The 24,061-nt window shown below is 46.5% G+C and overlaps 1 protein-coding gene across 1 annotated transcript in view; it reads right to left on the reverse strand.

Moving 5' to 3' along the window:
* The window catches only part of LOC126101400 (uncharacterized), a gene marked incomplete at its 5' end in the record, with an annotated part of 84,458 nt that overhangs the window by 25,790 nt on the left and 34,607 nt on the right, over nt 1-24,061 (reverse strand). Inside the window, 4 exons of the mRNA XM_049912064.1 lie at nt 9,359-9,815; nt 15,398-15,825; nt 18,577-18,684; nt 18,772-19,004. Of these exons, the coding sequence (XP_049768021.1) occupies nt 9,359-9,815; nt 15,398-15,825; nt 18,577-18,684; nt 18,772-19,004 (1,226 nt within the window). The remainder of the gene's footprint in view (nt 1-9,358; nt 9,816-15,397; nt 15,826-18,576; nt 18,685-18,771; nt 19,005-24,061) is intronic.

Here is a 24,061-nt window from a genome sequence, read left to right on the forward strand (position 1 = left end):
TCCCTTCAGTTTTTGCCTCTGAAGCAACTATTCACAAACACATAAACGCTGTTCAACGCCGGCCGCGGTGGTCTATCTAGCGCTTCTAGGCGCTCAGTCCAGAACCGGGCGACTGCTACGGTCGCAGGTTCGAATCCTGCCTCGGGCATGGATGTGTGTGATGTCCTTAGGTTAGTTAGGTTTAAGTAGTTCTAAGTTCTAGGGGACTGATGACCACAGATGTTAAGTCCCATAGTGCTCAGAGCCATCAGCTGTTCAACGTGTCTTGGTTTCAGCTCACACAGCACCCAAGTTCCTTCTTTCTGAATCATGACCATAGGCTTGAGACGTTTTGAAATGGCTTGCTGTGTCACTCTCACTATTCGTGCCAATTCTTCTTGAGTTTGACACGAGTCTTCACTCAGCAATGTCTCCAACTCTGCATCTTCGAGAACATTCACTCTTCCACCACTACATCTGTCTACGACGTTAAAATCACCGCTCTTGAAGCGTTGAAACCACTCACGACACGTTCTTTCACTAACACCGTCCTTACCATATTTACTAGAGCATTCGATGAGACTCAGCTGCTGTTTTCTTCATATTGAAACAAAACAGTAGCACCTCCCGCAAATGATGAGAATGTCTCGTAAACTGACATTTTCAATCAAGAACAATTTTATGATGCAGACACAATCGACTAATGTTTGAATGAGGTTATGTTGACCTAGGTCCAAGCTAACTGCCTGACGTCTGCGACGTGTTTCTTTCGACCGCTGCCTACCGTTGTCGCCAGCTATCGGTAAACGGCGGAAGCAAAGTTGTACACTTTATATTAGCGAGGGCGGAGGCGGGGATGGAGGGGGAGTGATACAGTGAAGTACTGTGACTACCACAGCCAAACCCTGGATCCATGCCTGTATTACGTAGTACTTTTAAGTTCTAGGGGACTGATGACCATAGATGTTAAGTCCCATAGTGCTCAGAGCCATTTGAACGTAGTACTTTTGCATGACAATATCACGATTTGTGGCACCAGATGCCCGGGCATTAGTCTTTTTGGCTCATTTATACACAGTCCAGTGACGTTAATGTGACCATCGCCTATCTTTGACGTCAACGTACAATAACCACTCACAGCCGGCACCACTAGCAGTGGAATCTATATAAAACGTGTCGAGGGGACACACAAACAGTCAGTCGTTTTGCCGTAATGAGCAAACAGAGCGATTTACATAACGTCCAAAAGGGCACAATGATTGGCTTTCGGGGTAAGGGTGGAAGCCTTTCCGATCGGCTAAGTTCTTAACCCTTTGGCTGCTGCAGCCATGCATCCATCTAGCAGGGTCGAGCGCGCCGTTGAGGCCGCCTAATCCTGGTACCTGCGCTAATGGCTTTCCCCAGGTTAGGAGCACACAGGTGCCACTAAGGCGGTGCGCGTGAACACGTTCAGAGTACCAGGTAGAAGGACTGGTGGCGCGCGTAAATACGTTCAGAGCACAAAGGAACAGGTACAAAGGCGCGCGTTAACACGTCCAGAGCAGTTAAAGGTTCAAATGGTTCAAATGGCTCTGAGCACTATGGGACTTAAGCTCTGAGATCATCAGTCTCCTAGAACTTACAACTACTTAAACCTAACTAACCTAAGGACATCAAACACATCCATGCCCGAGGCAGGATTCGAACCTGCGACCGTAGCGGTCGCGCGGTTCCAGACTGAAGCGCCTAGAACCGCTCGGTCACAGCGGCCGGCAGCAGTTAAAGGGTTAAACTGTTCGCCTTCATGGCAAAATGGCGCTATCCAAAACTGCTGCCGAGGCAACTGTGGCGCACCACGGGCCATAGATGACAGAGGTGAATGACGGCTGCAGAGGTATGTACGGGGGAATAGACATGCAACTGTTGAGCAACTGACAGCCCAAATGAACCAGGGGGCTATCGACAGTGTCTTCTCAATGACCGTTCAGCAAATGCTGCTGCATATAGGTCTCCACAGCATGCGCCTGGTTCTGCACCCACGCCGACCGCTGTTCGTTGGTCACGAAGGCCGGAAATCGCAGGACAATATTGCAACTAGACAGCCACTGAGTGGCGAAAGTAACCTTTTTAGGTTTATCGCTTTTTAAACTCCATTGGAGCAAACATCCTGCAACAATAGTTGGAAGATCGAGGCTGGAGGATTGAGCGTTATTGTCTAGGGAATGGTTTCTTTGTGGCGTTCCCTAGGTGATCTCGTCACTCTGGATGGCACAGTGAGTCAACACAAGTATTCGTCTATCCTTGGGGACCATGTTCATCTCTGTATGCAGTTTGTCTTCCCTCGGTACGATGGCACCTACCAGCAGGACAATGCAACACGTCAAGCAACTCGCAGTGCACGTGCGTGGTTTGCAGAGCACCAGGATGAGTTTATCGTACTACTCTAGTCACCGATCTCCCCGGATTAAAACCCAATCGAGAATCTGTGTGACCACCTCATCGGGCTATACACATCATCAGATCCTCAACTGAGAAACCTAGTGCAGCTGGCCACAGGACTGGTATCAGCATGCCTTCATATCCCTGTCGGTACTTTCCAGGACTTCACTCACACTCTTCCTGCACGCGGATTATGCATGATTTTGACATCAATGTGAATGGACAGTGTATCAGTAGACGGCTAACCCGGTTCGCGGCACCCATTCCAGTTGTAGGTTGCCTGTCAGACGGATTCCTGGGAAACAAAAATTTGATTTTCAACTTTTCACATAATTACAGACTGAATTTAAAACTTTTACTGTTGTCGCCACAATCTACTCATTAAGAGGTACAAGTGGTGGACAAAAATAGAGATTTACCTAAAACGCGATACCACGCCATGCCAAATAAGGTGTAGATAAGCCAATGCAATTCAAACCAGCTGCGAATCGTCTCGGAATGGATAAAAACAGATCCTTCACGTTTATCAAGGATATCATTTTTATCTTTGACAAGGTGGTAATCGATAGTCAACCTTATCTTTGCTATGGATTATCACTGCTCATCACGTGTCACCTGAACCACGCCTCCCTTTCTCACAATATAAGTCGCTCTCAGACACCCGACCAGTCAGTCGGCAAGACTCAGCGGAGCAGCGCCTGTGAGGAAGTCCTGCGCATTTCTGGACGAAACGTAAGGAGCAGAAAAGTTCTTGGACCACGACCTCACATCCCGGAAAGTATATCAACAGCCGATATCGTATACCATTCTTCGAGCAAAATAGTGCAACACACATCAAGGCGATGGAAGTGGTGAGCGATCGCGCACCCTTCTCTCCAAAGCAGAACACAGAGGTTCACTAATGTTAAAATCTGGTATCTGGTGACTCTGATGGCAGTGGGAATGCGACTATTCGTCCTCGGACTCACCAAACCAGTCCTAGACGCTAGAGCTGCGTGAACAGCAGCCCTATAGTCTTGGAACACACTATTATACCATGCGACGGAGACATAAGTACGTATATTGTGTTGTTGCATAACTTCGTAGCATGTTTCCATAAAACAAAAGACACGTAACAGAGACATCGATCATCAATAATATATTCTCCTTCACTATTTACAACAATGGCCATCGCTAGGGCAACTTTTCCATTCCACGACAGTTCAAATCAAGTGGTTTTGCGGCGAAGAACTAGTGAAGCCATGAAACTTCCTGGCAGATTAAAACTGTGTGCCGGACCGAGACTCGAACTCGGGAACTTTGCCTTTCGCAGACAAGTGCTCTACCAACTGGGACACCCAAGCACGTCTCACGCCCCGTCCTCCCAGCTTTACTTCTGCCATTACCTCGTCTCCTACCTTCCAAACTTTACAGAAGCTCTCCTGCGAACCTTGAGAACTAGCACTCCTGAAAGAAAGGATATTGCGGAGACATGGCTTTAGCCACAGCCTGAGGGATGCTTCCAGAATGAGATTTTCACTCTGCAGCGGAGTGTGAGCTGATATGAAACTTCCTGGCAGATTAAAACTGTGTGCCGGACCGAGACTCGAACTCGGGACCTTTCCCTTTCGCGGGCAAGTGCTCTACCAACTGAGCTAACCAAGCACAACTCACACGCCGTCCTCACAGCTTTACTTCTGCCAGGACCTCGTCTCCTACCTTCTAGTTCTGCAAGGTTCGCAGGAGAGCTTCTGTAAAGTTTGGAAGGTAGGAGACGAGATACTGGCAGAAGTAAAGCTGTGAGGACGGGGCGTGAGTCGTGCTTGGGTAGCTCAGTTGGTAGAGCACTTGCGCGCGAAAGGCAAAGGTCCCGAGTTCGAGTCTCGGTTCGCCACACAGTTTTAATCTGCCAGGAAGTTTCATATCAGCGCACACTCCGCTGCAGAGTGAAAATCTCATTCTAGTGAAGCCATGTTCGGAGCTCATTCTCAGCGGGAAAGGAAGTTTCGTGAAGGTTGTTCGGTAGAAAGCGGAAAACGTGAAAAGATCCGTGGAATAAGGTGGATGCAGAAGGACTTCCCAATCCAACTCCTGAATAGAGAATTACGGATTATATCAGTCTAGCAGAATGCGGGCGGGCGTTATCGTGGAGTAACATTACTTCACGCAGTCCTCCTGGTCGTTATTCTTGGACTGCGTCAGCAAGACGTCTCAGTTGTTGAGAATAAATATCAGCAGTGATGGTTACACCTCCGGGGTGCATGACATTATCTTTTGTGGAAGAGCGCAGGTCTTTGAGTGAGGAGTTCCTTTTCCTCATGTTAGCAGAAAGACACCATTTCTCGTCACCAGTAACGATACATGACAGTAGCATATTGATGACGAACAAGCACAAATGCACATAAGCCCACTCTTTGATTTATGTGATTTTCACTTAGAGCATGCGATACCCATACATTCGATTTTTTGATCTTACTGACTACAGCATGTAACAGTGGAATGATCACAGTTCATCACATTTGCCACTTCTCGAGTAGAGTGACGTGGATCATTGTGGATTAATGCGTTTAAACGATCTTCATCAAACCCCGACGATCTTCCTGAGCGTGAAGAGTCACTAATGTCGAGGCGATTTTTCTTGAAACGAAATAAACATTTCCTTGCCGTGCTCTGAGCAATGAAATTATCTCCGGGCACGGCGCAAATGTTTCAAATGTTTTTGGCTGCTTCCGCTGCCATCACTCTCTAATGAACTCAAACAGCAGGCTATATCGGAAATGCTCCCATTTATCCACTTGGTCCACAGCTCCAGTCACTATCTCCAAATGACGAAATGACAATATGTTAACTCAAATAGAAACAGAGAACTACAAATAAAAAAAACAATCAACAAAAACAACCCAAAGTGACCGGAATACCGACATGCAAAACAAGAACGCTACGAAGTTACGCACAAACCTAGTATAAGTCTCTAGACAGCGTGGCTAACTGAGAGCATATACGAAGTTTGTACCCATCCAGTATTTGAGAATAAGAGCACTTAGTGACTTACACGGTTTACACATAATTTTAAAACTTTATGAATTTTTTTCTCGCCGACATCTTCCACGAAATAATGAGAAGAAAAAATGTGTATCGCTTACTACATTTTCGCTGTCCCTGCAGTAAAAGTTCCGCATCAGGGATGACGTTTTAATTTATTACTGCTTTACCGTCAATTATTGTTACAAATTTTTCAGACGTTACATTACGTAATTTGTGTGGTGCACTTTCCGTGTTACCGAACAGAATGACACGACGTTATCGTCTGTTGACAGAAGAAGAGCTGCTGAGACTTCTAAATTAAAGGAGTTATTCATAGCTACCCCAGCTGATTAAGGTCGGACAGACAGTTATGCAGATGAGCCTGTAGGTGGATCCGTCACCACAAATATTCAAAATATTAGTGAACCAGCAAGCGCCGAACCAATAATTGCCGATCCAGATTTTAAGGTTACCATCACTTCTTCCTCCGATTCCCAAGAAGAGCCTGACCATCTGCTAAAATACACAAAAGAGATAATTTTAGAGGGAAAGACTCTGATTTAGACCTCAGAGTGTATAATTTAGATAAGTCATTCCGGTTACAAAACCGTCAATTTAGATGCTTTATCTACTGTGTATGACTGCTTTTAAGTTCTGTTTAGCCAAAAAAATTGTAAACTACATAGCTGAGCAATATAATTTATATTACGAGCCCGCGACGATGCCAGTGAAAAATCAAGACTAAGATGTTGGAAAGACACAAACATTGATGAAATTTAGCGCTTCCTTGCCCTAAGTTTTGTGATAGCTCAAGTGAGCAAAACTGAAATAAACAGTTATTGGATCAAACGATCCGTTACTGTCTACTACAATATTTTCGTACATCATGGCAAGAGATATGTACCTTCTGTTACTAAGTATGTTACACTTTGCTGATAACAATGAGAACCTTGGAGATGACAAAATGTGTAAAATTAGGCGAACTGTGGATCATCTAAGAAAAGTATTTCCAGATGCTTTCCATCCTTTTAAAAAATTGTGCAGTGGCCATAGTTTAGTTCTCTACAAACGACGTGTCTTCTGCGAACAGTACATTCCATTTAAACGCCAGAATTTGGGCATAATTTTTTTTGTTGCATGCTTTATGTAACACTCAGGCGGGAAGAAACATTTCAGTATCTGATTTTCAGCAGAAAATCATCAAGGAGATCACAGAAATTCGCCACAGATCGCACACAGAAGGCTGTCGTGGAATGAGATCGGTTGATGGTGATGATCCCTTAAGCCTAACCGAGTGTCACTATCTCACTAATGCCAGGAATATCAAAGAAAAAGACAGCACAGTGAAAGCGTATTGTGTGTGCAAAACATGACACACGAAGTGACAGTATATAGATTTGTATAAAATGTAATGGACCTTGAATTTTTGTTTCGAAGGACACCATACTTTGAAATTTTACTAAATTCATAACTTTTAAATGTTTTCCTCCTAATAAAATAGATTTTTTAAAAAGAAAGTATTTCTCTATAAACATTAAAAGCTAAACAGTTTAATATGACAAGACTGCATTTTGTATTTGAATTTTTTCTGAAAAATGATGATAGACTGCTACAATTGTACGAGGGTTATTCGGAAAGTAAGGAACGATCGGTCGCGAAATGGAAAATACAGTGAAAATCTGACGAAGCTTTGTACAGATGCGTTGGGCACTGTGTCTAGTACGCCCGTCAATAGCATCATGTTGCTCTTTTCAGTTCTGAGCTCACGGTGAGACCGTAAAGATGGCTAGAAATTTGCGTATGAGGGCCTGGCGAAAGATTTCGCCTGAAGCTATGCAATCCATGCCTAACTGTCATGCTGTTCGTTCTACATGACAATTCTCGGCCGCACTCTGCAGGGGCAATGAAGATGCTCCTGCAGCGTTTTCGATGGGAAGTGTTTGATCACCCACAATACGGCCCATAATTGGCTATCCCTGAGATTCATTTCTGCTCACATGAACTACTGGCTATGAAGACGATATTTTGACACAGTCAACGAGCTGCAATCCAGAGTAGAAAATTGTCGAAAAGCACTGGCGGCTGTCTTCTATAACGAGGGAATTGAAAAGTTGGTACAACGCTACGACAGATGTCTGAGTGGCGACTGTGTAGAGAAGTAGCTGGAAGGTGTGGCTAACCGTTGCAAATGAAACAGTTTTGATTCTCACTGTGGTTTCCATTTCGCGACCTACCGTTCCTTAATTTCCAAATAGTTCTCGTGTATATAAGCACCACTTGAAACTGGTGCGCTCATGGAAGGCAGTCGCTCAGACTATGCACTGCTCAGCCAGAACATTCACCAACCTACTGTCGATATAAGCCCTACCAGGCGACAGCAGCGTCAGCTGCCGAGGAATGGCTGTTAGCCAGTCACACGCACAGTGCTTCTAGTAACAGTAATCGTGTTGTTCGTGAGTAGATTGAGGAAGGCGCTCGATCTATCTGAGTTTGACCGACGGCAGATTATGATGGCTCAGAGCCTCGGCACGAGCATTTCGGAAACTGCACCACTTGTCGGACGTTCGAGGAATTCTGTGGGGAGTGCCTTCAAAACATGGCGAAACCAAGGTGAAACCACGTCCAAACGTCGTGGGGTTGGGCGGCCATCCCTCATTATAGATACCGGACGTTGCAGGCTGGGCAGACTGGTAAAACAAAACAGATGGTTAATTGTGATGGAACTAACATCAGATTTTAATGCTGGGTAGAGTGTCTGAACACACAGTGCACAGAACACTCCAACAGATGGACCTCCGCAGCTGACGACCCACACATGTGCCAATATTACCATCACGACATCGGCGACTACGACTGAAATGGGCAAGTGACCATCAGCACTGGACATTGGCGCAGTGGCAGAGCGTTGCATTGTCTGGTGAATCCCGATACTTTCTTCATGGTGCCGATTGGAGGGCGCGAATCCGCTGTCTTCCAGGGGAACAGCTCCTGTACTGTGGGACGGAGACAAGCTGGTGGCAGCTCCATTATGCACTGGAGAACTTTCACGTTAGCATCCAACGATCTAGTGGAACTCGTGCAAGACACTATGACGAGCCACGAGTATTGTACACTGGTTGCACATCATGTACACCCCTTCATGACGATCAAGATAATGTGCCATGCCACAAGGCCAGGTGTCTGACGGAATGGTTCGAGGAACACAGTTGGGATTTCCAAATGCAGTGGTGACCCGCCAACTCGACAGATCTGAACCCCATCGAATACATCTGGGATGTGATTGAACGTGATGTCAGAGCTCATCGCTCCCCTCCCCAAAATTGCAGGAGTTAGGTGACTTGTGTGTGAGCGGATGTGATACCTACTCCATCTAGAGACCTAGCAAGACCTCACTGCTTCCATGCCACGACGCGTTGCTGCTGCTACCCGTGCCAAAGGTGGACATACCGGCTATTATGTGGTCATAATGTTCTGGCTGATTTATTAAATACGTAGAGGAAAGGTTAAGAAAATTTCCTAGCAGATTAAAACTCGAACTCGGGACTTTTGTCTTTCGCGGGAAAGTGCTCTACCATCTGAGCTACCCAAGCACGACTCGCGCCCAGTCCTCACAGCTTTACTTCTGGAAACATCCCCCAGGTTGTGGCAAAGCCATGCTTCCGCAATATCCTTTCTTCCAGGAGTGCTAGTTCTGCAAGTTTCGCAGGAGAGCTTCTGTGAAGTTTGGAAGGTAGGAGACGAGGTACTGGCGAAAGTAAAGCTGTGAGGACGGGGCATGAGTCGTGCTTGGGTAGCTCAGATGGTAGAGCACTTGCCCGCGAAAGGCAAAGGTCCCGAGTTCGAATCTCGGTCCGGCACACAGTTTTAATCTGCCAGGAAGTTTCATATGAGCGCAAACTCAGCTGCAGAGCGAAAATTTCATTCAGGGTTAATAATAATTTGTGAAAAAAAGACTTACTTGGAAGAGTACAGAGGTGAACTCGAAGCTGCCCGGCCTGGGCTTCAGCTTGGAGACGGAGCGGCGAAAGGCGCGCTTGAGGCCGCCCCCAGCGCCCCCGGGGGCGTACAGGCCCTTGCGGTGTTTCTGCTGCTTCTTGCGCTGGCGCCGCATGATGCTCTTGCTGCGCTGGTACAGCTCGTCGCGCGTCAGCGTGAACGCCAGCTTGAGGAGGAACTCTTTGTAGATGGGCTTGAGGTCGTTGAAGGACATGCCCTCGGCGTCGATGATGGCGTCCAGGATGTCGTCGGTGGAGTGCAGCCCCTCGTGCACGCGGAACTCGGTGAACAGCTCGTTGAAGCCGAGCGGGCTGCTGCCGCCGTCGCTGCTGTGCAGGGTGCCACCCCCGCCGCCCCCGACGCCTCTGGCAGCGCAGTCGCCCACGCCGACGCCGCCCGCCCCACCGCGTCCACTGTACCTGCACGAGTGTTGAGTAATCCTTATTCTAAAAGGGTCAATCAAAAGGTAATGCCTGCTAGTTTGTCCCCCTTCAATGCAGTTTGTTAAGCGCAAAATTTCAGTTTGGCGCAATTCCGCAAAGCTTTGTCTCCAATCCAATACAGTAGTAGTTTGTGCGTCAACAGATGCCAGTACCAAAGTCGCTTGCAAAATGACATAAAGCTATGTTGTACTAGACAGCGCCATTCACGTCAACGAAAGACTGAAACCTGAGCCAAAACATTACGAATACCTGCTTAATAGCTTGTTTGTCCGTCTTCGGAACGAAATGGGTTCTGCGTATAAGGGATTCGAGAGTTTGCTGGTAGGTTTGCGGAGGTATCTGGCATTAGATGTCTACGCACGGGTCATGTAATTCGCGTAAATAATGGGCCGCTGATTTGTGTACAGGTGATGGCACCCGATAAAGACCCAGATGGGTTCCATAGGATTTACATCAGGCGAATTTGGTCGTCGAGACCTCAACCTGAGTCCACTATAATGCTCCTCAAATCACTGTTCAAAAATGGATCTAAGCACTATGGGACTTAATATCTAAGGTCATCAGCCCCTAGACTTAGAACTACTTAAACCTAACTAACCTAAGGACATCACACACATCCATGCCCGAGTCAGGATTCGAACCTGCGACCGTAGCAGCAGCGCAGTTCCGGACTGAAGCGCCTAGAACCGCTCGGTCACAGCGGCCGGCTCAAATCACTGTATAACGGTTCTGATTCCGAGACACGCACAGTTAACTGCTGAAACATGACATCGTCTTCGGGAAAGACATCAAGTTTGAAGAAATGCTGGTCGTTCCGAGCTGTCAACGTGTCTTCGATTACAACCACTAGTCTCACGCAACCGCAGGGTTATGTCTCCCGCACCATCATATTGTTCCCACCAGCCTGCGTGCGTGGTACGCTGCACGTTCCGAACCGCCATTCATCTCGATGACGGCGTTTGTGGAGACGACGCACAAGCAACCACAAGTTTTTCGGAGCACACGTTCATCGTACATTGTTCCGCAGCAGACCATCCCTCCGTGTATACATGTTCACCCAAAGACATAGTCAATTACGATTGCAGTGGGCACGGAACCATCGTGATTCGACCGTTGATCAGTGTAAACGTGTCGGCTCTTGTGGCGAATCAAATTTTTGGTACACTAGGTCAATACCGTTGGCTGACGAAACATGGAGCGGCAGGCCAGTGACTTCAGTAATTCCACATAACATTCCGCGAATCGATGACATCATTTGTGATCACCACCGGATGGCTGCAATTGATTTGAGTTCCACTGCCTCCCTACACCCAAAAGCAGTGTCATGACTATCATTCAACGGTAATTTTTGAGAACATTTCTTGTGGACAACAGTGGTCTGGCTAAAAGAGCTTTAAAATGGGACCCTAACAGTCTCGACAGCAAAAACATTTGTTTAGGTAAGTTTTTACCATCCTGAGACCTCCTCATTCCATGATGGGAGGTGGTGGCGGTGAATAGGGCGGATGTTGTAAGCAGTTATTTAATAACTGGGATACTCAAACGTTTGTGCAACTTGAATACCAGGAATGTTACGCGTCAGAATAAAGGGACAAGAAAAACAATTGTGTCCCAACTCTTCCAGCCCTTCCGTTTGGAGGGAGAGGAGTTTCTAGAAAAAAGTTGTCACCAGGGACGAAACACGGGTTCATTTTTTTGAGTCAATAACGAAGAGAGTGGCATCACAGAAATTCATCAAAGAAGAAAAAATTCAAAAGTATGCTATCGGCTACACGATTCTGAGATAAATAGGGAGTTGTTATTATTTTTTTCTGGAGCAAGGATGCATAATAAATTCTTTCCAATAAGTCAGAACCAGCTAACACCTTAAATCACGTCTTAGGTAGGATGAAAGCGCAAGACCACAGATCAGTCGACACACTACTGAAGAGATTGTGAAAACTGGATGGGAAATCTTTCCTCATCCCCCATACGGTCCTGATCTGGCACTGTCAGAACTTCTATCTGTTCTGGCATTTAGGAGAAGCTCATTGTGAGATTACCTTTGAAGATGAGAAGGCCATAAAACGTTCGTCCGTCACTCGCTTTGGAAGCAGGCCTGTGCGTTTTCCCACACTGGAATATATGCTTTTGTTAAAAGATGGACCAAAACTGAGGAAATGGAAGGGGATTATACTGAAACGTCAGAAATTAATCGTCAATTTTGTCATTTTCAATCTACGTAGCTGCGTTTGAAATTGTTGACAAATAAAAAAAAGGAGGCCTCACTTTTTGACGGACTGTCTTAACAAGTAGGCAGCTGAGAATAATGTCTGTGGGTGGTGAGGAGGGGAGTGGGGGAAAACAGCCTTTCCCCCCTCGCTCCCTTCTGCTCCGCACTTCCTTGTCAGTCCTGCTGTGTTTCATTATTCGCCTTTTACGGTCCCACTGTTCCTTTTGCCTGTTTATTTAAAGCAACAGAGCCAACGAGGAAAATTTTAGTGAAAAGTGAATATAAAACATGCAGACATCACATCCACATTAAAAACAATAAAGGGAAGGAAAGATCCTGCCATTTGTGTTGTTCTAATTCAATAAAACGAAAAGTATATCGTGACGAAAAAACGCGTTTGAGTAGTGGCACGCACAGTGGAAGTATTAATACCATATTTCTGAACTTGCTTGCACAATACCATACACACTCAATTAGAGAATTTGACTGATATTGTTTTGAAAGTATCAATGCACTGTAGGAGTTACACGATTTAATATGTTCATGTCACCCCAAACTCTTCAAGTCTCGCAAAGCTACTATGTTGCGGTAAGTATCGACAGATTCAAGTTAGATATAGTGGGAATTAGTGAAGTATGCTGACACGAAGAACAGGACTTTTGGTCAGCTCAGTACATGGTCGTCATACAAAAGCAAATAGAGACAATGCAGTAGTTGGTCTAATTTATATAAATAAACATGTAAATGTTCGTTTGTTCAAAGTCATAAATCTACGAAAGTTTTCCACCGATTGCTTTGAAATTTTACCACAACATTGAATTCGAATATGCGTGTTTTTATATATGTACTGGAGCCCCATAAGGTAGATAAATGGATATATTCTATACTTAATAAATGTAAATTGGCAATATTCTTTTTATGAGTATATCAAACAGATTTTATTACCAGTTTTTTCTCATATTTTTGAAAACACAGAAAGGTGTATTTTTTATTTGGTAGCATACTGTTTGTTAAACAGCGTGTCATTGTAATCTTCACTTTGAACAAATAGCTTCTAGAACATTTTGGGAAAACAGTAGTGGGTTATATAGAACTGAATGCGTGTGAAATCAGTCTGGAATAAAACGATCTGCGATCCGTATCTGTCTTTGTATGAACCTGTACTGCACGCATAGCATGTCTTTTGTTCCAAGAAGTGTTGTGCAACAAGCTCTCTTCTCTATAACAAATTGTATACTGTGTTTTTGTCAACCAAACTTCTTGTAAACAACCGTGTGATGAGAAATCGTCGAAATAAATATGCCAAATTTGAACTTCTACTGAAATGCTCCAGTCTCGTACAAGTAAGAACCCGGATGATGCTCATTATAATGATGACTTATCTGAAATCATCCCCTAGACGCTGAAGCCAAATGGAGATAAGTATTGATATACATCTTCTCTTAGTGCATCGAATAGTAAGTGCAATATTAGTGATACTTCACGGTAAATGATGACAGCCAAAACAGTTGCAGCATAAAGATTTATTAAAATTATTGACCACGGTTTCGGTATATATAAAGATACCTTCATCAGAAGTAAAATACCTAAAATTCCATCCTGCAATGGAGATTAATAAAAAAATTGCCTTTGGCACAATTGTTTTATTAATCTCCATTGCAGGATGTAATTTTAGATATTTTACTTCTGATGAAGGTATATTTATATATACCGAAACCGTGGTCAAGAATTTTAATAAATCTTCATCCTGCAACTGTTTTGGCTGTCATCATTTACCGTGAAGAATTTCAACAGTTGCTGTTTCAGCCATGTTTAAAATCTTGAAATTGGTGATACTCACTAGAAGTGCATGTATGAAATATTCGTAGTTTATCCAAGAGCGGATTGTTGTTTAGGAACTGGCACCATAGTGAATACTGGTCCGTCTCAATTACTTTGCAAGCGAACACATCGAAGAAAAATGCACGGAAAGCATATTTCGAATCGGGTACCTTGAAAAAAACCATTATCTGATGTTCGTGATAGCATAGAAACCTCTACCAATGATATAATTTTAAAAGTTTCTCACTCTCCTTCGAAACAGGCGCCGGATGGCCCAACGGTACTGAAGGATCGCAGTATCATCCTCAGCTGGTGGGCATCACTGGACGCAGATATGGAGAGGCATGTGGTCAGTACACCGTTCCATTTGTCGTTGTCAATTTTCGTGGCTGGAGCCGCTACTTCTCAGTCAAGTATCATTTTAACTGGCCTCAAACGGGCTGGGTGCACCCCACTTGCCAACAGCGCTCGGCAGACTCGGAATGTTACGCATCCAAGTGCTAGCCAAGCCTGATAACGCTTAACTCCGGGGATCTGACGAGAACCGGTGTTAACCACTGCGGCAAGGTCGTTTATCTAATGGTTTGGGACACCATCTGTTTCATTTCCTGTTCCTACAGTATATTTGAAGGAGAGGAGATGGTTCTTAAAATACGTCGCTCATTATGGGCAAATGAAGGAGAATAATGCACTCTTGGTGGAATTGTTTACTTGCTTCAACAAGGACGGATCCAATTATGATTGATAACTTAGAAGAGCAGCTGAACGGAATGAATAGTGTCTTGAAAGGAGGATATAAGATGAACATCAACAAAAGCAAAACGAGGATAATGGAATGCAGTCGAATTAAGTCGGGTGACGCTGAGGGAATTAGATTAGAAAACGAGGCACTTAAAGTAGTAAAGGAGTTTTGCTATTTGGGGAGCAAAATAACTGATGATGGTCGAAGTAGAGAGGATATAAAATGTAGAATGGCTATGGCAAGGAAAGCGTTTCTGAAGAAGAGAAATTTGTTAACATCGAGTATAGATTTAAGTGTCAGGAAGTCGTTTCTGAAAGTATTTGTATGGAGCGTAGCCATGTATGGAAGTGAAACATGGACGATAACTAGTCTGGACAAGAAGAGAATAAAAGCTTTCGAAATATGGTGCTATAGAAGAATGCTGAAGATTAGATGGGTAGATCATATAACTAATGAGGAGGTATTGAATAGGATTGTGGAGAAGAGAAGTTTGTGGCACAACTTGACTAGAAGAAGGGATCGGCTGGTAGTACATGTTCTGAGGCATCAAGGGATCACCAGTTTAGTATTGGAGGGAAGCGTAGAGGGTAAAAATCGTAGAGGGAGACCAAGAGATGAATACACTATACAGATTCAGAAGGATGTAGGTTGCAGTAGGTACTGGGAGATGAAGAAGCTTGCACAGGATAGAGTAGCGTGGAGAGCTGCATCAAACCAGTCTCAGGACTGAAGACCACAACAACAACAACTAATATCTTGTTCGCTTCTCGTCGTGGTACAGACCTGGACAAGGGTCCTCCGGCATTGAGGAAGCTGCTGCTGCGTGGAATGGCGACCTTGGTGAGGATGTCGCCGCCAGGGGCGGGCCTGTGCTGACGCCGGACGTCGTGGTAGTCTGGTCCCGGGCCCGCACTCCTCCTGGGGTCGCTGCTGGCTGCAGGCTGTTGCTGCTGCGGTGACTGGTGCCTCTGTTGCTGATGCTCTTGCTGCTGCAGCTGGTGCTGTGGTAACTGGTGCCTCTGGTTCTGCTGATGCGCCTGTGGTAACTGTGGCTTCTGCTGGTGCTTTTGTTGCTGCTCATCCTGTTGCTGCTGCTGATGCGGTGGTGTTGGTGCTGGTAACTTACGAGTTTGCTCCTGTTGCGTCTTCGACTGTGACTGTTGTTTCTTTCCGGACTTCTGCGGCGGTGGTATCTCCTCTGAGGACAGGACCTGAAACACATTTATTAAACCTAAAGTGTCCCGTTTCTTCAAATGTACAGGGTGTAGGGAGAAACAACCCCTTATAGGCTGCCTCGAACCTGAAATGGATACGCATAGCCTACCTATTCTGTGCCGTGAAAAAGCCCCGCACGAAGACGACCCTTTGTAAAGTTTAGGTGATACAAAAACAATCAACATGCATCTATCGTCTAAAGTCCGTTTTAAGCGACCATCTTCCTTGTCTCAGTCGACTGTTCATGGCGCCCCTGGCGCCTTATTCCTTCTAAAATATGGCCCTTACAAAGCTTTTTCGTGCTCAGTTCACACCAATCTTGAATATGGTACATTTGTATCCTCAAACACCCATTATCATCGTAGTGTGCTGGATTCGTGATCACCTTCCGCACTGTATAGTTCAAGCATGTCGCTTCTAACCATTTTCGAATGAAAACAGAATTTGAGTCGGAAATTATAATAACTTCGTCATTAGTTTGGTGCAAAAACTTGAGGAGTTTATCAACACCGGCCGTTACGGGTATCTTTTTAAGCGCTTCTTCGATAGTTTCCGGTTTAATTCCGTCCTCATGCAATAAAAAATAGATTTTTTGCATGTAAGCTGTCCAACCAACCTGTTACGAGTGGCCGTTTTTGGTTCCACATCAGCAACAGAACTACATGTGCTGTCTGCTTTGCAGTTTGGCACCTGAACGGTAGAAAATTATGAAGAACTATTAGTTTTGCGAAAGATTGGAATATAGTAACAGAATACTTCGATTGTGGAGTTTATTAATGACTAAAGCAAAATTAACAGTGAATGCTCTTGACGAAGGTCATATGGTAAATTGTACACACACATGAGAACTGAAAGAAGGGGAGACGTGTGTTCCAAATATTTAAAAATACATGCATCAATGTTTGTGACTATTACAGCGCCATCTATCACAAAGCGAAAAAAGTGATCCAACTAAAAGATTCACATTTCTTTACATACTACACGAATATGTAATAATAAATGGGGGTTCCTATTTAAAAAAAGCGCAGTTGATATCCGTTTGACCTATAGCAGCGCCATCTAGCGGGCGAACCATAGCGCCGTGTGGTTTCCCTCTTCAAGGTAGAAGAGTTTCGTTCTTTGTAATTTTTTCGTTTCACTCTTATTTCGTGAGATATTTGGCCCGGTCACTATCAATGGACCACCCTGTATATAAGTGTAATGCAGCTATCATTTAGACTGAGAAAGAGTACAAAAGATCTCCATGAGGCCCTACCTCCATGTCGTGCTGCACGAGAAACAGTGTCTGCCGCCTTACTGCACAGCATGAGAGCTGGGCGGTGCAGGACGATAATTCCGGCTAAGGGGACTGAGTGGAGCCGGACAATCCAAGCCAAGGCACGCTCCCAGCTCCGTCTCCTCAAGCTCCTTTATGGCCGCACATGGGGTCTGGACACCTCCACCATCCTCCACACCTATAAATCCCTCATCCGCCCTATACTCTGCTACGCCCATCCTGCCTGGATCTCCGCCCCTCCTACCTTTTACAAATGCCTTCAAATCCTTGAACCCCATGCTCTCCGCCTCGCCTATCGTATCCGTCTCCCCTCCCCCACGCGGCTCCTGTACGATCTTATTCCGTTCCCCCACCTCCTCCTCTTCCTCGAACGGATACGGATCCTATACACCTCCCGTACACTATACACCTCCCTCACGCGCTTGTCTCTCCCATCCTCTCCCACCCTCGTCCGCTGCCGCGCCTATATTTCCAAGTCCCACCTGATCTCCATCTCTCCACCCTCCTTACCCTCTCCCAAGGTGACTTCCACCAGCTCCCCCTCCCTGATGATGCCCTCCTCCCCTCCATTTACCCCTCCTATCAACTTTGATCCTCCCCTTGCACTTCCTGTGTCCTTTCCTTAGGGCCCCTTCTCTCTCCTTGCCTCCATCCTCCCTTCCTCCCCCTCCCCCAGGCTTCCCCAACCCCCTCCTACCTTCATTCCTCCCCTCATCTCCACTGCCATTGGCATCTCTGCTCTTCCCTCCCCATCCTCCACCACCTTCCTCCCCGACCGAGCGAGGTGGCGCAGTGGTTAGCACACTGGACTCGCATTCGGGAGGACGACGGTTCAATCCCGTCTCCGGCCATCCTGATTTAGGTTTTCCGTGATTTCCCTAATTCGCTTCAGGCAAGTGCCGGGATGGTTCCTTTGAAAGGGCACGGCCGATTTCCTTCCCCATCCTTCCCTCAACCGAGCTTGCGCTCCGTCTCTAATGACCTCGTTGTCGACGGGACGTTAAACACTAATCTCCTCCTCCTCCTCCCTCCTCCCCTCTTGGCAGGTCCCCGGACTCCCACACACTAAGTGGACATTCGCGCGCCAGGGATCTTCGCCATCAGTTTAGTGTCTGTGGCATCGTGATTGTGATTTAGTGTTTTTCACCGCCACGCTCCTCGTTCACTTGTACCGTCTGATTCGTCAATGTTTGTGTGCAGTGCCGACAGTTTTTCGTGTGTTTTCGTCGAGTGTGAACGGCTTCATGTTTTTATTTATGGTATCTCCTGTTTTTTAACCACCGATTTGTTACTTTTCTCTCTCCTTTTTCTCTATTACTGTAATTCTTGTGGCTGAAGAGCGGAGTAGATGTATCCGCTGCCAGCCCGCCTTTGTATAAGGTGAACACATGACAATAAAGAAAAAAAAAAAAACTGAGTGGAGCACTATGGGCCCCAGTAGCATGGGAAGAAATACACAGCGACGGTGTACCTTGATGGCGTCTTCGCCGTCCTCGCTGGCGGAAGAGACGGAGGACCTCTTCTTGCGGGGCGGGCGGACGGGCGCCGGCAGCGGCGGCGCGGTGGTGCCCTGTGCGGGCGGCGGCGGCTCGCGGCCGGCGGCGGGGTCCGCGGGCTCCGAGGCGGCGGAGAGCGCGGAGGGCGCGGCCTCGCTGCTGCCGGCGACGCTGGAGGCGGCGGGCGCGTAGCTGACGCCGTCGAGCCGGCTGGTGGGCTGCCGCTCGCGGCCCGCGCCCTCGCGCTGCAGGTGCGCCACCAGCGCCTGGTACAGCGCCGCCGCCACCACCACCGCGTCCTCGGCGCGCTCGCACACGAAGCCGTGGCAGTCCAGCTGCCGCCGGCCGCCGCGCATCACCACCGCCAGCACGGGCGAGTGGCCCAGCCGCTCTGCGTACGCCCCTGCGGCAGACGCCACGCTGCTGCACTCGAGTACCAGGAAAGCTACCCACCAATACCACCACACTGCGATCCCGGTCATCCAACCCCCAAAACTATTTCAGGAGAAGTGTTTATTTAAAAATTTATATACACTACTGCCCATTAAAATTACTTCACCAAGAAGAAATGCAGATGATAAACGGGTATTCATTGGACAAATATATTATACTAGAACTGACATGTCATTACATTTTCACGCAATTTGGGTGCATAGATCCTGAGAAATCAGTAACAAGAACAACCACCTCTGGCAGTAATAACGGCCTTGACACGCCTGGGCATTGAGTCAAACAGAGCTTGGATGGCGTGTACAGGTACAGCTGCCCATGCAGCTTCAACGCGATACCACAGTTCATCAAGAGTACTGACTGCCGTATTGTGACGAGCCAGTTGCTCGGCCACCATTGACCAGACGTTTTCAGTTGGTGAGAGATCTGGAGAATGTGCTGGCCAGGGCAGCAGTCGAACATTTTCTCTATCCAGAAAGGCCCGTACAGGACCTGCAACATGCGGTCGTGCATTATCCTGCTGAAATGTAGGGTTTCGCAGGGATTGAATGAAGGGTACAGCCACGGGTCGTAACACACCTGAAATGTAACGTCCACTGTACAAAGTGCCGTCAGTGCGAACAAGAGGTGACCGAGACGTGTAACCAATGGCACCCCATACCATCACGCATGGTGACATGCCAGTATGGCAATGACGAATACACGCTTTCAATGTGCGTTCACCGCGATGTCACCAAACGCGAATGCGACCAACGTGATGCTGTAAGCAGAACCTGGATTCATCCGAAAACTTTACGGTTTGCCATTCGTGCACCCAGGTTCGTCGTTGAGTACACCATCGCAGGCGCTCCTGTCTGTGATGCAGCGTCAAGGGTAACCGCAGCCCTGGTCTCCGAGCTGATAGTCCATGCTGCTGCAAACGTCGTCGAACTGTTCGTGCAGATGGTTGTTGTCTTGCAAACGTCCCCATCTGTTGACATTCCAACCCTTGAACAGCGCGGTTGTGTGTTTTTTATATGAGATGGCGTACCTCCGCACACTGCATAGAAGCGACTGCTACAGAGGCATTTCTGAAATGTTAGAACCGTCAGCTGCTATTTCCCTAAAGCCTGACAGTTCATATCATCTGATCTTAATCTGTGTGACTTCTGGCTGGGGTGTTATTCGAAAGATGTTGTGTTCAGTGCTCCAATTCGAACGTAGTTGAACTGAAAGCATGCAATCCGCAAAACATCCTGAACGTGACTCCTGAGACGCTCCAATCTGTTGTGGAACATGCTGTTTCTCGATTTCAGCTTGTGTCAGAAAAGGGTGGACAGTATATTGAACATATCTCACACCAGCCTTACGACAATTAGAAAGTGGTGTCATTTTGTTTTCAAGAGGTTTTTGGCCCCAGGACAATTAAATATGATGTAACTTTGCTTTTTATGCCGTTTTTTGGCCTCAGGACACTCAAAAACCGACTTTTCCCGTCCGACAAGGTTGACTACCGAACTTGCGCAGTCGTGTATATTGAGCAGTACTGATGGTGCTACGTGTAACTCAAACCATAGCCGTTGTATAGCGATTCATCTATCACATGTAGCCCACTCCATACACGTTAAGATCATCATTTATTGGTAAATTTCGTTAATTATTTTGTTCCGTGACGTTTTCCATTGCGACAATAATACGCTGTTCAAATTTGAGGTCATTCCGAACAGTCGTTCTCTATCTACAGCATTTTGAAACTGGAATTTTAACTGTGGACACCCTGTATGTATACTGCCTGACAAAAACGTGAACCATCTAAGGGGGGGGGGGGGAGGAGGAGAAGGAAGTGCAGTGGAGCTTCACGGGTTGACAGGCGTGAGATGTTATTTCAAATATCGAGTCAAATTTACAAAGAACTTCGCACTATGAACACACTTGTCAATGTGATGTTGCATTCCCTCTGGCCTGGATGGGTGAACTGATTCGATAGCGAAGGGTGTCACAGCCTTTGCATTCACCTCTGAGGCAAGCTGGCCCACGGCTGTTGTAAGTGGTCCTTGATATCCTGAATACTGGTACTGGGATTGAGTTACCCCACTGGTTCCAGTCAAGTTTTATCGGGATGGCCGAAGGAGTACCTCAGCATCACACAGACAATTAATAGAGATACACGCCATGTGTGGACGAGCATTGTCCTCTTGAAAATGGTGCCACCAGACTGTCTATATTACGCTTATCTGTGCTATTCTGCAGTAGTGCTGCATTTTATGCGATACTTATCGGATAGGACTGAAGGAGAACAGCGAAAAAAGTCAAAGAAGTGACTGCTCATTTTCTACACACAACAAAAATAGTTTTGCATAACCTCGGTTAAGAGAGATCCGGAACCTGTAAAGAAAATTTGAATAGAGGTCAACATAAGCATCATTTCCGCCCTTTTTATTGCTCATGAAAACCACACATTGCGTGTTGTACCACCATACAGCGAGACCTTCAGAGGTGGTGGTCCAGATTGCTATACACACCGGGACCTCTAATACCCAATAGCACATTCTCTTGCATTGATACATGCCTGTATTCGTCGTGGTATACGTCCACAAGTTCATCAAGGCACTGTTGGTCCAGATTGTCCTCAACGGCGATTCGGCGTAGATCCCTCAGTGTGGTTCGTGGGTCCATGAACAACCCTTTTCAATCTATTCCAGGCATGTGCGATAGGGTATATGTCTGGAGAACATGCTGGCCACTCTAGTCGGGCGACGTCGTTATACTGAAGGAAGTCATTCACAAGATGTCCAAGATGGGGGCGCGAATTTTCGTCCATGGAGACGAATGCCTCGCCAATATGCTGCCGATATGCTTGCACTATCGGTCGGAGGATGGCATTTGCGTATGTACAGCCGTTACGACGCTTTCCATGACCACCAGCGGTGTACGTTGGCCGCACATAATGCCACTCCCAAACATTAGGGAACCTCTATTTGCTGCACTCGCTGGACAGTGTGTCTAAGACGTTCAGCCTGACCAGGTTGCCTCGAAACAAGTCTCCGACGATCGTCTGGTTGAAGGCATATGCGACACTCATCGGTGAAAAGAACGTGATGCCAAGCCTGAGCGATCCATTAGGCATGTTGCTGGGACCATCTTTACCGCGCTGCATGGTGTCCTAGTTGGAAAGCTGGTACTCGCCATGGACGTCGGGAGTGAAGTTCTGCATCATGCAACCTATTGCGCACAGTTTGAGTCGTACCACGACTTCCTGTGGTTGCACGAAAAAGCATTATTCAACATGGTGGCGTTGCTGTCAGGGTTCCTCCGAGCTATAATCCGTAGGAAGCGGTCATCCACTGCAGTAGTAGCCCTTGGGCGGCCTGAGTAAGGCATGTCATCGACAGATCCTGTCTCTCTGTATCTCCTCCATGTCCGAACAACATCGCTTTGGTTCACTCCGAGACGCCTGGAGACTTCCCTTGTTTAGAGTCCTTCCTGGCACAAAGTAACAATGCGGGTGCGATCGAACCGCGGTATTGATCGTCTAGGCATGGTCGAACTACAGACGACACGAGCCGTGTACCTCCTTCCTGGTGGAATGACTGGAACAGATCCGTTGTCGGACTCCCTCCGTCTAACAGGCGCTGCTCATGCACGGTTGTTTACATCTTTGGGCTGGTTTAGCGACATCTCTGAACAATCCAAGGGGCTGTGTCTGTGATACAACATCAACAGTCAACGTCTGTTTTCAGGAGTTCTGGGAAGCGGGGTGATGGAAAGCTTTTTTTGATGTGTGTACGATGGCGAGAGAGTGTCACGGGTACGACAAATGTCTCTTCTGAATGCGAAAATATTTTTTCCTCCATCTTACATAGGGGGAAATGACCATCGTAAAAGATAAAGACTAATCGGAGCTCACGCGGTAAGATTTATGTGTTCGTTTTTTCCTTGTGCGTATGGAGAGTGCGGCGATAGAGAAACAGTTTGCAAGTGGTTCGATGAACTCTCTGCTAAGTGTGAATTGCAGACTAGTGATGTAGATGTAAGAGGTCTACCTTACGTAACGTGAGAGGCAATGTCTGGACTATCACATTAACGCACTGTCGATCGCTTGGTTGAAGCACGACAAGCAGTGAGTACAGGCACCATGACAAATTTTCTTTCCGGGACTCATAGTTTTCACACAGCTTTATTCAACTGTGAAATTTGGAAATTTATATATGTCAAAGTATAAACGCTTTCACTATTAGCCGACATGTGGGTCCAGGGAGAATTCAGTAAGTGTTAACATCTAAAAAGTTTTATATCGTTTATTTTTCTCTCTCAGTTGCACACTTTTTTACGATGTAACTAGTTTCGATCACACTTGACCATCATTAGATTATGTCGTTGCGTAAGCAACGCGTCGTGTCCACACAGGAATTTCGCATCGGGATAGTCTCATTCTTGTGTGTTCTGATACTACAGTTAATAGAGTATGCTAATGGTTCGTTCGTGCATAGACAGGACGAGCTGAAGCACATAGAAGATATTTTCGGATGTCAATGTAAGTTCATAAACATATATACCATTGGCGGTAAATGATTAGAGTTGCAATTCTCTGTGACAGGTGGAACGGCCACCAGACTGTATTAGTGCTAGCCGTGTTTAGTGTTCTTACCAGGCCTGGTAGGGTAAACGAAATCTATTCCAAAAATCTCAGAACTTTCTCCACAAAACGTGTCTACGCTTACCTTTTACGTATTGTGCATGTCTCCTTCGAAATACTCTCCTCCACAATGGATACACCACTCCCAACGCCGCTTCCACTTCCGGAAGCAGTCTTGGTACGCCTCTTGCTGGATCGCGCGAAGTGCTGCCTTCGAATTTTCTTTTATCTCGTCTGTCGTTGCAAATCTTCGTCCTTTGAACGGGGTTTCAAACCTTGGTCTCCAGGGGACGGGTATGGAGAGTCGGCGGATGAGACAGTCCTGTGATTTCTTTTTTTGTGCAACAGTCACGCCCTAACAGGGATGAATGTGCGGCTGCGTTATCATGATGCAA

Source organism: Schistocerca cancellata, chromosome 9, assembly GCF_023864275.1.
Source record: "Schistocerca cancellata isolate TAMUIC-IGC-003103 chromosome 9, iqSchCanc2.1, whole genome shotgun sequence".
NCBI lineage: Eukaryota > Metazoa > Arthropoda > Insecta > Orthoptera > Acrididae > Schistocerca > Schistocerca cancellata.